Raw genomic sequence first — 14,404 nt, forward strand, 5'->3', positions numbered from 1 at the left:
GTGTGAATTTAATGGCCCCAGTGGGGGTCTTGTGGTTGCTGGGTAGCTCCCTCATCAGTGAAATGAGTGCTTGGCAACCATTGGATCAAACCCAAGATTGAGAACCCCAGACAGAAATCACGGACACCAGGAGCTGCCAGCAACTCAAAGTTCCACATCCCACAAATGAATAAACAAAGCAATTAATTCAGTTAGTCTCAAGGATAATTTGCATCAATTGGCTCATTAATTGACACGGTGGCACAATGGTTAGCCCTACTGTCTCACAGCGCCGGGGCCGGGTTTGATTCCCGGCCTGGGTCACTGTTTGTGTGGAGATGCACGTTCTCTCCGCGTCTGTGTGGGTTTTCTCCCAAAGTCTGAAAGACATGCTAGTTAAGTGGATTGGCTGTGCTAAATTCTCCTTCAGTGTACCTGAACAGGAGCTGGAGTGTGGGGATATTCGCAGTAACTTCATTGCAGTGTTAATGTACTTGTCACAATAATAAATAAACTTTTTACTCTAAACTCATTGTGATGAGGAGAATATCCCCAATGGGCCCATTCCAGTCTTCAATTTAATTGCAAGGGACTCTCCTGCCATTGGGAGGCTGGCGTGCCATCTCGTGTGACTATGGAATTACCATAAAAACTTATCTAATTTCCTAAATGTTCCTCAGTAAAGGAAATCTCCTGAGCTTACACAATCCAGCCAACGTAAGTCTCCAGACCCACAACAACGTGACTGACTCATAACCAGCCTCTGAAGAGGCCTAGCAACCCACAAGTTATCAAGAACACGGCTCATCCCCAGCTTCTCAAAGGCATTTAAGGATGGGCAATAATTGCGAAGCTTGCTGGTCATGCCCACTCCCTGTGAATGAACTAATAAAGTCAATATTAAGTAATGGGCGGACAACCGGAAGTTGGTCCTCACATAAAATGATGCTAAATGCATCGGCTGTGTCTCAGTGAGTTGCAATTCTTCGTTCTCAGTCAGGAGATTGTGATTTCAGATCCTACCTGAGCACAAAACAGAGATTGACTCTCCAATGGAATACCAGAGATATGCTGTGTTTCTTGGAAGTGCTACCTTTTTGGATGAGACATTGAACTAAAGGGTGGTCTGCACTCTCATAAAATAACCAACTGCACTATCTTGAAGAAGGGCAGGGGAGTATCCCGGCAAACATGTAATCCTCAGGAATACATCTCTACAAAACAGATTATCTGTAGCATTGCTGTTCATGGGATCTTGCTGTGCGCGATTTGGTCACTGCATTTTGGACGATACCACAGCGACTGTTTTACATTTGCTACGGAGAAAGAGCAATAACCTTGGATTTGTTGACTAATGTTTTCAAAGGGCTGGCAAAGGCAGAATGGCCTGATTAGCTTCCTTCTGTACCATTAAATTCTATGAACTGCATACAAGTGTCTGTTCTCTCACCCCCTGAATGCAGGGATGGCATTGTACTGTTTCCAGAAATTTCTCTCCCCTGTTCGTTGTTCATGATAAACAGCAGAATCAATCACTTCGACAATATAAACCTGAAAGCTCGAGTCAAAAGATTCAATATTCTTGTGATAAAGGAGATGAAGGTGAAAACTCTTAAGGTTCCTAACACTTTTCACACGTAATCTTATCATCAACAGATTACAATGTTCTGCCTTCTGTTGCTTAGTGAATTTAACTACAATTTCAAATCAAAAACTAAATAGGGATTCCAGATAATGAAATAGAATAAAACTGTTATTGTACTCTGCCTGTCCTGGTACAGACACTCAAAGTCAGTTCACACACAGCAAGTCAGGACAGAACTCCTGGTTCTGTGTTTATATGACTAAATGTGTTTACTTTCCAGTATTTGAGTTTTAGAAGTCTTCTATCAACAGTAGCTGGCTCAGGTTAGTCCGTATCGCAACAGAGTAAGGGACAATCAAGATTGAACAGAGTGTAACCAGCCTGTGACAAAGGGTCGTCTTGACTCAAAACATTAGCGCTAAACTCTCTCCACAGATACTGAGATCTTCCAGTATGTTCTGATTTTTCTTTAAGCCAGCCCCCCATGGCCTCCCTCTGTGATCTCCTCCAGCTGCACAACCTTCACAGTCAACTGCACTCCACCAATTCTGTTCTGCCCAAGACCACAAGAAACTATAAAAGATCATGAACGAAGTCCAGTCCATCACTCAAACCAGCCTCCCATCCATTGACTCTATCTACACTTCCTCGGAAAAGCAGGACCCCCCACGCACCATGAACATACTCTCTTCCACCTTCTTCTGTCGGGAAAAAGATACAAAAGTCTGAGATCACGTACAACCGACTCAAGAGCAACTTCTTCCCTGCTGCTGTTCAAGACTTTTGAATGGACTTACCTCGTATTAAGTTGATCTTTCTCTACACTCTAGCTATGACTGTAACACTACACTCTGCACTCTCTCCTTTCCTTCTCTATGAACGGTATGCTCTGTCTGTATGGTGTGCAAGAAACAATACTTTTCACTATATGTAAATACATGTGACACTAATAAATTAAATCAAAAATTCTAACCCCTCCATCACTGGGATTCTGCTGTGCAGCTAGGGGATTTTCACAATGACTTCATTGCAGTGTTAATATAAGCTTACTTGTGACTAATAAATGAACTTTACTTTAGCTGCCAGACGCCACAAAGTCCAATTTCCCCCTCATCCTTCTCTAATCTCTCTGCCTCCCTCCTCTCCTCAGAACCTGACTCTTCCAAGCAAACCTCTGGTCACTTGTCCTCATATCTCCTCTGCAGCCTAATGGATGGCAACTTTTTAATTTGATCATCCTCTCCCAGGAGTTTTTGTAACCAGTTCCATTATTCTCACTGGGCTGTGAGAGAGGGAACAAACTCAACACCAAGTGTGATCCACACGGTGGCACAGTGGTTAGCATTGCTGCCCCACAGCACCAGGGACCTGGATTCGATTCCCGGCTTGCATCACTGCCTGCGTGGAGTCTGCACATTTTGCCCTTGTGTGTGCGTGGATTTCCTCCGGGTGCTCTGGTTTCCTCCCACACTCTGAAAACATGCTGGTTAAGGTGCAATGGCCTTGCTACATTCTCCCTCACTGTACCTGAACAGGCACCGGAGTGTGGCGACTTGGGGATTTTCACAGTAACTTCATTGCGGAGTTAATGTAAGCCTACTTGTGACACTAATAAAGAAACATAGAAGATAGGAGCATTTGGCCCTTTGAACCTGCCCCACCATTCATCACGATCATGGCTGATCATCCAATTCAGTAGCCTAATCCTGCTTTCTCCCCATAATCTTTGATCTCATTCCACTTGCCTTTTGAATGTATTCAATGTTTTGGCATCAACTACTTCCTGTGATAATGAATTTCACAGGCTCACCACTCTTTAGCTGAAGGATTGTCTCCTAATTTCCGAACTAAATGATCTACCCCAAATCCTCAGACTGTGACCCCCTGGACATCCCCCACCGTGGGGAACAGCCTCCCTGCATCTATCCTGTTAGAATTTTATCAGTCTTTATGAGATCCCCCACCTCATTCGTCTGAACCTTTAAAAGGAACAGATAGGGAACAAAAAGAACATCTGAAAACACAACGGGATGCATTCGCCCAATAATAAATCCCCAAACCTGGGTTATAAACGATTAAAAAAGTAATGATACAACCGAGCCAGGTGCGAATCCCATGGGGATATGAAAAAATAAAGCCAATGTGATTGATGCTGGTTTAGTGTGGATGCTTGTAAACTAATTCCCTCAAACTGGCTAAAGGCCAGAGAGAAAGAGAATTCAAATGCTGAGATCTGGAAGGATATATTAAGTAGTGGAGGAGAGAGGAGGGAACGAAAGATTAAAGGGCGATGCGAAATCAGTTGGTGTCTCACGTTTTTTTGAAGGCTCCACCGATGATGGTTCCGACCAGGACGCAGAAGTTCTGAGCGAAGAAGACCCAGGTGATCTGCTGCAGGCTGGAGTGTGTCTGACAGCGGAGGTCGAGTAGCGTTGGACCCAGAAAAGCCATGCACAGCCCGAAGGAGCAGAAAGCGCTCCACAGGGTCAGGGTGGGCTGCAAGTTGCGCTTGAAGAGTGCCCAGCGACGGTCGTCCCACATCTCGGTGCCCAAGGCAGAGAGGGAGGGAGTACACAGAGAGAGAGAGACACACACACACACAAGAGGGGGGGACAGGTAACTCAATTCCACCCAACTGGAGTTAACTAAAAACCCAACTCAGCAAGTGGAGGCTACAGAATGCCTGCTCTTGGCTTCAGCACAGAATCTGCAGAGTAATTTCGACTCCACCTCCCCCCAGACAAAAGCAGGTTCCGAAAGCGGCAACCCTCTTGCTTTTTATACTCTCCCTCCAGCAGGTATTAACCGTTTGCTCTCACACACATCATGCAGGGTGAGTTTTACCATAGCCATCTGACCCCTGGAGCAATGTTACATTAATGGCTGACTCACTACCCGGGGTGAGGGGGCTGGGGAAGGAGAGAGCGTGGGTGTGAGTGAATGGGTTTCTCGGTAAAGTATTGGGCAAGGATTGGAAGATGTGTTGGCATTATTGTTGTTAAACTGTGAGCGAGTTGAGTTAAACGCGGTTGGAATGGTTAATGTTTCTCAGTGTTGACCTGGTAAAAGGGCGACTCCTGAATGCAGTTTGATTTTATCCCCTCGGGGCGCTAAAGAGTTCGTGGGTCAGAGAACTCGAATAAAACTGAACTGCATAGAATAGAATGATGGAATCCCTACAGTGCAGCAAAAGGCCATTCAGCCCATCCAGCCAGCACCAACAACAATCCCACCCTAACTCTATGATCCCACATATTTGCCCTGCTAATCCCCCTGACACTAAGGGGCAATTGAGCATGGCCCATCCGTCTAACCTGCACATCTTTGGGGACCAAGGGGCAATTTAGCATAGTCAATCCACCCTAACCTGCACACCTTTGGACACCAAGGGGCAATTTAGCACGTTCAATCCACCTAACTTTCACAGCTTTGGGCACTAAGGAGCACGGTGGCACAGTGGTTAGCACTGCTGCTTCACAGCTCCAGGGACCTGGATTTGATTCCCGGCTTGGGTCACTGTCTGTGTGGAGTTTGCATGTTCTCCCTGTGTCTGGGTGGGTTTCCTCCGGGTGTTCCAGTTTCCTCTCACTGTCCGAAAGACGTGCTGGTTAGGTACATTGACCCGAAGAGGTGCCGGAATGTGGTGACTAGGGGAATTTCACAGTAACTTCATTGCAGTGTTAATTTAAGCCTTCCATGTGATTAATAAATAAATTTTTAAAGCTTCAATTTGGCATGGCCAATCCACCGAACCTGCAGATCTTTGGACACTATGGGGCAATTTATCATGGCCAAGCCACCCAACATATGCATCTCTGTGAGAGGAATCTGGAACACCTGGAGTAAACCCACGTGCAAACTCCATACAGACAGTCACCTGAGGCTGAAATTGAACCCAGGTCCCTGGCGCTGTGAGGCAGCAGTGCTAACCTATCAATATCTCTTTCTAATAGTTTACAAAGATATCAATAGGTTAAATAAATGGGTAAAAAAGTTGGCAAATGGCGTATAATGTGGGAAAATGTGAAGCTGTTCATTTTGGAAGGGAGAACAAAAGAACAGAGAATTATTTAAATGGAGAAAAGCTGCAGAAAGCTACAGCACAAAGGGTCTTGGGGGAACTTGTGTACGAAACACAGAAAGCTAGCACAAAGGAGTAGCAGGTAACCAGGAAGGCTAATGGAATGGTGACCCTTGGTTCAAGTTTGAAACTTTACTTATTAGTGTCATAAGTAGGCTTACATTAACATTGCACTGAAGTTACTGTGAAAATCCCCTATTCGCCACACTCCAGCACCTGTTTGGGTACACTGAGAGAGAATTTAGCATGGCCAATGCACCTAACCAACCCAGACTGTGGGGGAAAACAGGAGCAACTGGAAGAAACCCATGCAAACAGGGGGAGAATGTGCAGACTCCGCACTGACAGTGACCCAAGCCAGGAATCGAACCCGTGTCCCTGGTGCTGTGAGGCAGCAGTGCAGGATTTCAAGGGTGTTGGAGTATAAGAGTGGGGAAGTCTTGCTGCAACTGGACAAGGTACTGATGAGACTACGTCTGGAACATTTGATTTGATTGATTATTGTCACATGTATTAGTATACAGTGAAAAGTATTATCTTTTGCACACTTCGCAAGCAAAACATACCGTTCATAGAGAAGGAAACAACAGAGTGCAGAATGTAGTGTTACAGTCATAGCTAGGCTGTAGAGAAAGATCAATCAATGCAAGGTAAGTCCATTCAAAAGAATGACAACAGCAGGGAAGAAGCTGTTCTTGAGTCGGTTGGTAAGTGACCTCAGACTTTTGTATCTTTTTCCCGAAGGAAGAAGGTGGAAGAGAGAATGTCCGGGGTGCGTGGGGTCCTTAATTACGCTGGCTGCTTTACCGAGGCAGTGAGAAGTATAGACAGAGTCAATGGATGGGAGGCTGGTTTGTGTGATGGATTGGGCTACATTCAGAACCTTTTGTAATTCTTTGTGCTCTTGGGCAGAGCAGGAGCCCATACCAAGCTGTGATACAACCAGAAAGAATGCTTTCTATGGTGCTTCTGGAAAAGTTGCTGACAGTCGTAGCTGACATGTCAAATTTCCTTAGTCTTCTGAGAAAGTAGAGGCATTGGTGAGCTTTCTTAACTATAGTGTCAGTATGAAGGGACTAGGACAAGTTGTTGGTGATCTGGACACCTGAAAACGTGAAGCTCTTAACCCTTCCTACTTTGTCCCTGTTGATGCAGGCATGGGCATGTTCTCCTTCACATTTCCTGAAATCAATGACAGTTTCCTTTGTTTTGTTGACATTGAGGGATAGACTATTGTTGCTGCACTAGTTCACCAGATTCTCTATCTCATTCCTGTACTCTGTCTCGTCATTGTTTGAGATCCGACCCACTCCAGTGGTGTTGTCAGCAAACTTAAAAATTGAATTAGAGAGGAATTTGGTCACACAGTCATTGATGTGTAAGGAGTATAGTAGGGGGCTGAGAACGCAGTCTTGTGGGGCACCGATGTTGAGGATGATTGTGGAGGAGGTGTTGTTGCCTATCCTTACTGATTGTGGTCTGTGAGTTAGGAAGTTCAGGATCCAGTCACAGGGAGAGGTGCCGAGGCCCAGGCCATGTAGTTTGGAGATGAGTTTCATGGGAATAATGGCATTGAAGGCTGAGCTGTGGTCAATAACTAAGAGTCTGATGGTGTTTCAGGGTTGAGGGAAGGGCCTGGGAGATGACATCTGCTGTGGATATGTTGCGGTGGTAGATAAACTGTAGTAGATCCAGGTAGTCCGGGCGGCTGGAATTGATTTGTGCCATGACTAACCTTTCATAATGATGGATGTTAGAGCCACTGGCCGATAGTCATTAAGGCACGCTGCTTGGTTTTTCTTTGGTACAGGGATGATGGTCATCTTCTTGAAGCAGATAGGGACCTCAGATTGTTGTAAAGAGTGGTTGAAGATATCAGTGAATACCCCGCCAGTCGATCCACACAGGATCTGAATGCTTGTCCAGGTACCCCATCAGGACCACTTACTTTCCGTGGGTTGACCTTCAAGAAAGCTGCTCTGACATCTGCAATGGTGACCCCAGATACAGGTTCATCCAGGGCTTCCAGGGTAGAGGACATGCTTTCACTGATATGTTGCTCAAAATGGGTGTAGAATGCATTGAGCTCATCAGAGAGGGGTGCGTTAGCTGGCAATTTTACATGCCTTCATCTTGTAGCCTGTTATGTCTTGTAGACCTTGCCATAGTTGGTGGGGGTCAGTGTGGCTAGCCTGGGACTCTAGCTTGGTCCAGTACTGTCTTTTGGCATCTTTGATGGATCCCCTTAGATCATATCTGTGAGCAGATTTACTCCCCGAAGGAAAGATATTATTTCACTGGAGGCAGTTCGGAGAAGATTCACTGGGATGATCCCTGGTGTGGAGGGATTGTCTTCTGAGGAAAGGTTAAACAGGTTGGGACTCATTGGAATTTAGAAAAATAAGAGATGATCTCATTGAAGCATGTAGGATTCTGAAGAGGCTTGAAGCGTAAATGCTGAGTTTCCCCTCATGAAAGAGTCCAGGACCAGAGGACACAGTCTCAGAATACAGGGACACCAATTTAAGACGGAGATGAGGAGGAATTTATTCATTCACAGTGGTTTGAGCCTTTGGAACACCTTGCCACTGGGAGATGTGGCAGCAGAGTCCTTGTGTAAATTTAAGGCTGAGATAGATAGACTTTCGATCAGTGAGGGAATGAAGGGTTACGGGGAACGGGCAGGAAAGTGAATCTGAGGAATGTTGGATTAGCCGTGATCCTATTGGAAGGGGGAACGGGCGCGAGGGGCTGGATGGCCTACTCCTGTTTCCACATCATCTTTACATTCATGCAGGAAATGCAGGTATCGCTGGCTAGACAAGCATTTATTTCCCATCCGTAATTGCCCTTATGAAAGTGGTGGTGAGCCACCTTCCTGTTCGCTGCAGGGTGTAGGTACACCCACAGTGCTGTTAGCAAGGGACTTCCAGGATTTTCACTCAATGACAGCGAAGAAATGGTGACATGTTCCAAGTTAGGGTGGAGGGAATCTTGCAGGTGGTGGTTTTCCCATGTTTCTGCTGCTCTTAAACTCGAGGCTGAGCGCAAAATTGTCCTAACTGTTGTTCGCACACTACTCACAAAACAATACTGACAATATAATTTTGATGTGTAACAGTTGGGTTCTCTCAATTTCCCCAAGGGTCTCCTATATTCCCTGGTCCCAGGAAAGCATGGCTTCAAACTGGGGCCTGTATCAATGTGAAAATACATCATCTCCAATAACCCAGTGAAGCAGCCCATGTTCCAGATAGAGTCCTCATTGAAGCCATTACTCAACACTGAGTCGAGAAATTCTACTTTTATAAAAATAAGGTGCTTTAAAAGGAGGAATATTCTCCACTTTGATTTTGGGGTGGCACGGTGGCACAGTGGTTAGCACTGCTGCCTCACAGCGTCAGGAATCCAGGTTCGATCCCCGGCTCATTGTCTGTGCAGAGTCAGCACGTTCTCCCTGTGTCTGCGTGGGTTTCCTCTGGGTGCTCCGGTTTCCTCCCACTGTCCAAAAATTTGCCATGCTAAATTGCACCTTGGTATCAGGGAGATTAGCAGGGTAAATACACTGTGTTATGGGAATAGGGCCTGATTGGGATTGTGGTCAGTGCAGACCCAATGGGTCAAATAGCCTCCGTCTGCATTGTAGGATTCTATGATTAGAAATGGTGGCACAGTGGTTAGCACTGCTGCCCCATAGCACCAGGGACCCCAGGTTCAATTCCGGCCTCGGGCCACTGTCTATACGGAATTTGCACATTCTCCCCGGGTCTGGGTGGGTTTCCTCCGGATTCCCCCCACACTCCCAAAGATGTGCAAGTTAGGTTGATTGGCTACGATGAATTGACCATTAGTATCAGAGAGATAGGCAGGGTAAATATGAGGGAATGGGGCTTGGGTGGAATTGTTGTCGGTGCAGGCTCAGTGGGCCGAATGGCCTCCTTCCACACTGTAAGGATTCTGTGATTATGGAATGGATAGAGGAGTGGGATTTAGAGTTGTACAGGCTCGATGGCCTGTATCAATTCATGATTCACTTTGTGAGCAAAAGTAAGACATCCGACTGTGGAGGGTATCATTCCGAGAACAGTTTTGTTCTCATCTGATGTTCGTAGCTGCTTAGAAGACACAGTATCATAATCACAGTTGGGATCCCTGGCTGAATTTGCTCCTTAGTAAATAGTAAATACAACATCATTCTGCCATCTCTATTCATTACAATGTTTCCTGTTTCCGCTCAAATGGGAACAGTGTGAGAGAATAGAAAGCATTCCATTGTGTCTTGTAGCTTGGGGAAAATTCACATTACAAAACCAAGGAGGAAATGTATGTGTGTGTGTGTGTGTGTGTGTGTGGGGAGGGGGGGGGGGGAGGTGCAGGGGTGGTGGGGGGTGGGGGGGGGGCGGGTGCGGGGGGTGGGGGGTAATACACCAAGTGTAATGCTGTGCGAAGGAAGAATCTGATCAAGGTATGGATGCCACTGCCTTGTCAACTGAAGAATCTCTCCAGGATGCGCAGATTGCTGTAAGGCGGCACAGTGCTTAGCACTGCTGCCTCACAGTGCCAGCGACCCGGGTTCAATTCTGGCCTCAGGTCACTGCCTGTGTGAAGTCTGCACTTCCACCCCATGTCTGCGTGGCTTTCCTCCGGGTGCTCCGGTTTCCCCTCACAGTCCAAAGGTATGCGGGTCAGGTTTGATTTATCATTGTCACATGTATTAACATACAGTGGAAAGTATTTCTTCTTGCGCGCTATACAGACAAAGCATACCATTCATAGAGAAGGAAAGGAGAGAATGCAGAATGTAGTGTTACAGTCATAGCTAGGGTGTAGAGAAAGATCAACTTAATGTAAGGTAAGCCCATTCAAAAGTCTGACAGCAGCAGGGAAAACGTTGTTCTTGAGTCGGTTGGTACGTGAACTCAGACTTTTGTATCTTTTTCCTGAAAGAAAAAGGTGGAAGAGAGAAGTCCAGGGTAAATGCTGGCTGCTTTGCCTAGGCAGTGGGAAGTGTAGACAGAGTCAATGGATGGGGGGCTGGTTAATTGGCCATGCTAAATTAACCCAAGTGTCAGGGGGAATTAGTTGGGTAAATGAGGATCGCAGGAATAGGGTCTGGGTGGAATTGTGGTCAGTACAGACTCAATGGGCTAAATGGCCTCCTTCTGTACTGTAGGGATTCTAAATTAAAGTGGACACTAGTACTGGTCATGATGTGGGAATGCCGGCGTTGGACTGGCGTAAACACAGTAAAAAGTCTGACAACACCAGGTTTTAGTCCAACCTATTTATTTGATAATATACTCACTAGCTTTCGGGGTTACCCACCTGACGAAGGGGGTAACCCCGAAAGCTAGTGAGTATGTTATCAAATAAATAGGTTGGACTAAAACCTGGTGTTGTCAGACTTTTTACTAGTACTGGTGTCAGGTAGCATATCTGGGACTGGTAGTTTACAGTGAACAGTGCCATCAGATTCTAGCTAATATGTTCACATCCTTGATCTAAGTGCTGATTATTTTGTTATTTATGTCACTACTGTTTGAGGGATCGTACTGTATGCAAATGAGCTGTTTCCCACACTGTAACAGCACATACACTTTGAATGATTCTTCATTGGCTGGAGAGGACTTTGAACTTTGAAATGTTCTGAAGTGTTGAAAGTTACTTTGTAAATGCAAGGCCCTTCCTCCAGCCATTGACGTTTCTGGAGAATATTTGGCAGGAGTGTTGCAGGTAATGTGAATTGTAGTTTATTTCCTGTGTTTGTCTGGGCACCGCACAGGCAAAATTCATTCCTGGATTAGAGATTAATCATGAGGACATTCCTGGGACTGTGTGACTCAATCACCATCTGAGACAATAAGAAAGCTTTTGCGTTAGTTACCTAATGAAGCAACACTCCGGAAAGAGATTAGCACATCTGTACCCACAGATAGTTGAAAGTTAAATGCTGAACCCATGCGACCTCTTCAGTATCTTTCAAAAAAGTAGGAAGAGTTGAATCAGTATGGCGGCACGGTGGCACAGTGGTTAGCACTGCTGCCTCACAGCGCCAGGGTACCGGGTTCAATTCCAGCCTCGGGTGGCTGTCTTTGTGGAGTTTGCACATTCTCTCCATGTCTGCGTGGGTTTCCTCTGGGTGCTCCGGTTTCCTCCCACAATCCAGAGATGTGCATGTTAGGTTGACTGGCCATGCTAAATTGACCCCAGTGTCAGGGGGATTAACAGAGTAAGTGAGGATTAATGTAGTAGGGTCTGAGTGGGACTGTAATTGGCACAGACTCGATAGGTCGAATAGTCTCCTTCTGTACTGTAAGGATTCTTATGAGTAATTCACACTCATAGAAGTATGAATTAAGGGAATTAATTCATAAGGGAATTTAGAAGCAAATATCGCAACATCTTTCACAACCTTAAGAATGTTTTACAGCCAAAAAAGGTACTTTTGAATGGATGTATGAAAACTATACAAATAAATGAATTAGGATCAGGAGTAGGCCACTCAGCCCCTCGAGTCTGCTCTGCCAGTCACAGGGATGATGGCTGATCTGGGTAACTTTAACCCAGTAAAAAGTCTGACAACACCAGGTTTTAGTCCAACCTATTTATTTGATAATATACTCACAAGCTTTCGGGGTTAGTCCCTTCGTCAGGTGAATGGAGAGTTCTGGCCTCAGACAGAGCATATAAAGCACAGACAGTTTAGAGATTACTGATTAGAATGCGAATCCTTACACCTAACCTGCTGTTCAAGACCTGAAGTGGCTGATAATGTGAGTGGAAGGAGCACTGATCACAGTTTAAAGAGATGTGTATTGTCTCCAGACAGTACAGTAACTGTGATCAGTGCTCCTTCCACTCACATTATCAGCCACTTCAGGTCTTGAACAGCAGGTTAGGTGTAAGGATTCGCATTCTAATCAGTAATCTCTAAACTGTCTGTGCTTTATATGCTCTGTCTGAGGCCAGAACTCTCCATTCACCTGACGAAGGGACTAACCCCGAAAGCTTGTGAGTATATTATCAAATAAATAGGTTGGACTAAAACCTGGTGTTGTCAGACTTTTTACTGTGTTTACGCCAGTCCAACGCCGGCATACCCACATCATAAATTTAACCCCACATTCCAACCTTCCAACAACCTTCCACCCCCCGGTTAATCAGGAATCTATCTAACTCTGCCTTAAAAATATTCCCAGTCTCTGTTTCCACTGCCTTTTGAGGAAGTGTGTTCCAGCGCCTCACCGAAGTTTAAATTTATTTATTAGTGTCATGAGCTGGCTTACATTAACACTGCAATGAAATTACTGTGAAAATCCCCAAGTTGCCACACCCTCATCGGGTACACTAAGGGGGAATTTAGTATGACCAATCCACCTAACCAGCACATCTTTCGGACTGTGGGAGGAAGCTGGAGCACCCGGGAGAAACCCAAGCAGACACTGGAAGAATAGACTCTGCACAGACAGTGACTCGAGGCTGGAATTGACCACTGTGAGGCAGCAGTGCTAACCCCTGTGTCACCGGATCACCATCTTAAATGAGCGACCCCTCATTTTTAAACAGTGACCCCTGGTTCAAGATCTTCTGACAAAAGGAAGCATCTTCTCCGCATCCATCCTGTCAAAACCCCTGAGGATATTAAAGGTTTTGATTAAGTCACCTCTTACTCTTCTAAACTTCAGTGGATATAAACTCTAACCTCTCTTCATAAGACAACTCACAGCCAATTTGTGCACAGCAAGCTCCCACATGCAGAAATGAGTTTATTACTCGGGTATGATGTGATGTTAGTTTTGCTAGGATACTGTTCCTCTTCTGTCATTTATCTCTTCTTGTCCCCAGAAGGCATTTTCCTGATTGGATTCCACAGATCTCATAAACACTGTTCCTCTTCAGAAATATTTTGGGATCATTATGTCCACTTGAGTGCAGACAAAAGTTGGCCTCAATTTAACATCCCCCCCAAAATATTCCGTGCTATAATGAGAAACCAACACAGAATGTGGTCTGGGACCTGAACCAACAACCTTCTGACTCAGAAAGAAGCTGGCAACCTCTTGAGCCCAGGCTGCCAATTAACCTCTCCACGAGCACGGAATGAGCCAAATCATACTTTCTAATAACAGATACTTATTTGGATTCATTGATTTTAAAATTCCTATCCTTGTTTTCAAGCAGAAGACTATTCAGCCCTTGAGTCTGTTTTCTTATTCAGTTTAATCGTTGTTAATGTGTATTTACTTGTCTTTGTTCTTTATCTCATTTGGACTAACAGAAAGTTGGTGAAGTTTATTCATTAGTGTCGCAGGTAGGCTTACATTAACACTGCAGTGAAGTGACTGTGAAAGTCCTCCAGTCGCCACACTCTGGTGCTTGTTGCGTACGCTGAGGGAGAATTTAGCATGGCCAATGCACCTAACCAGCACATCATTCGGACTTTGGGAGGAAACCAGAGCACCCGGAGGAAACCCACGCAGTCACAGGGAGAACGTGGAGACTCAGCACTGGGAATCGAACCCAGGTCCCTGGCGCTGTGATGCAGCAGTGCTAACCACTGTGCCACCGTGCTGCTGTATTAGTGCTACTAAATCTCAGTTTTAAAATTTAAATTTTCTCCTACCCTGACAGCTTTTTTGGGAGGAGAATTTCCAGATTTCTAGATGTCCCTTTGTGTGAAGAAGGTTCTCCCTGGTACTGCCACCACGCAGCCTAGCTTGTAATGCTCTAAGTGCTCTGACAAAGGGTCACCCAGACTC

At 45.5% G+C, this 14,404-nt stretch overlaps 1 protein-coding gene across 1 annotated transcript in view; it reads right to left on the reverse strand.

Moving 5' to 3' along the window:
- slc60a1a (solute carrier family 60 member 1a) overlaps positions 1-4,363 on the reverse strand; it is a 63,497-nt gene extending 59,134 nt beyond the window's left edge. The window contains exon 1 of the mRNA XM_080209837.1: positions 3,879-4,363. Within this exon, the coding sequence (XP_080065963.1) occupies positions 3,879-4,105 (227 nt within the window). The 5' untranslated portion in view covers positions 4,106-4,363. The remainder of the gene's footprint in view (positions 1-3,878) is intronic.
- Between the last annotated feature and the right edge of the window lie 10,041 nt (positions 4,364-14,404).

The sequence above is a fragment of the Carcharhinus amblyrhynchos genome, chromosome 22, assembly GCF_965287045.1.
Source record: "Carcharhinus amblyrhynchos chromosome 22, sCarAmb.v2.hapA, whole genome shotgun sequence".
Lineage (NCBI taxonomy): Eukaryota > Metazoa > Chordata > Chondrichthyes > Carcharhiniformes > Carcharhinidae > Carcharhinus > Carcharhinus amblyrhynchos.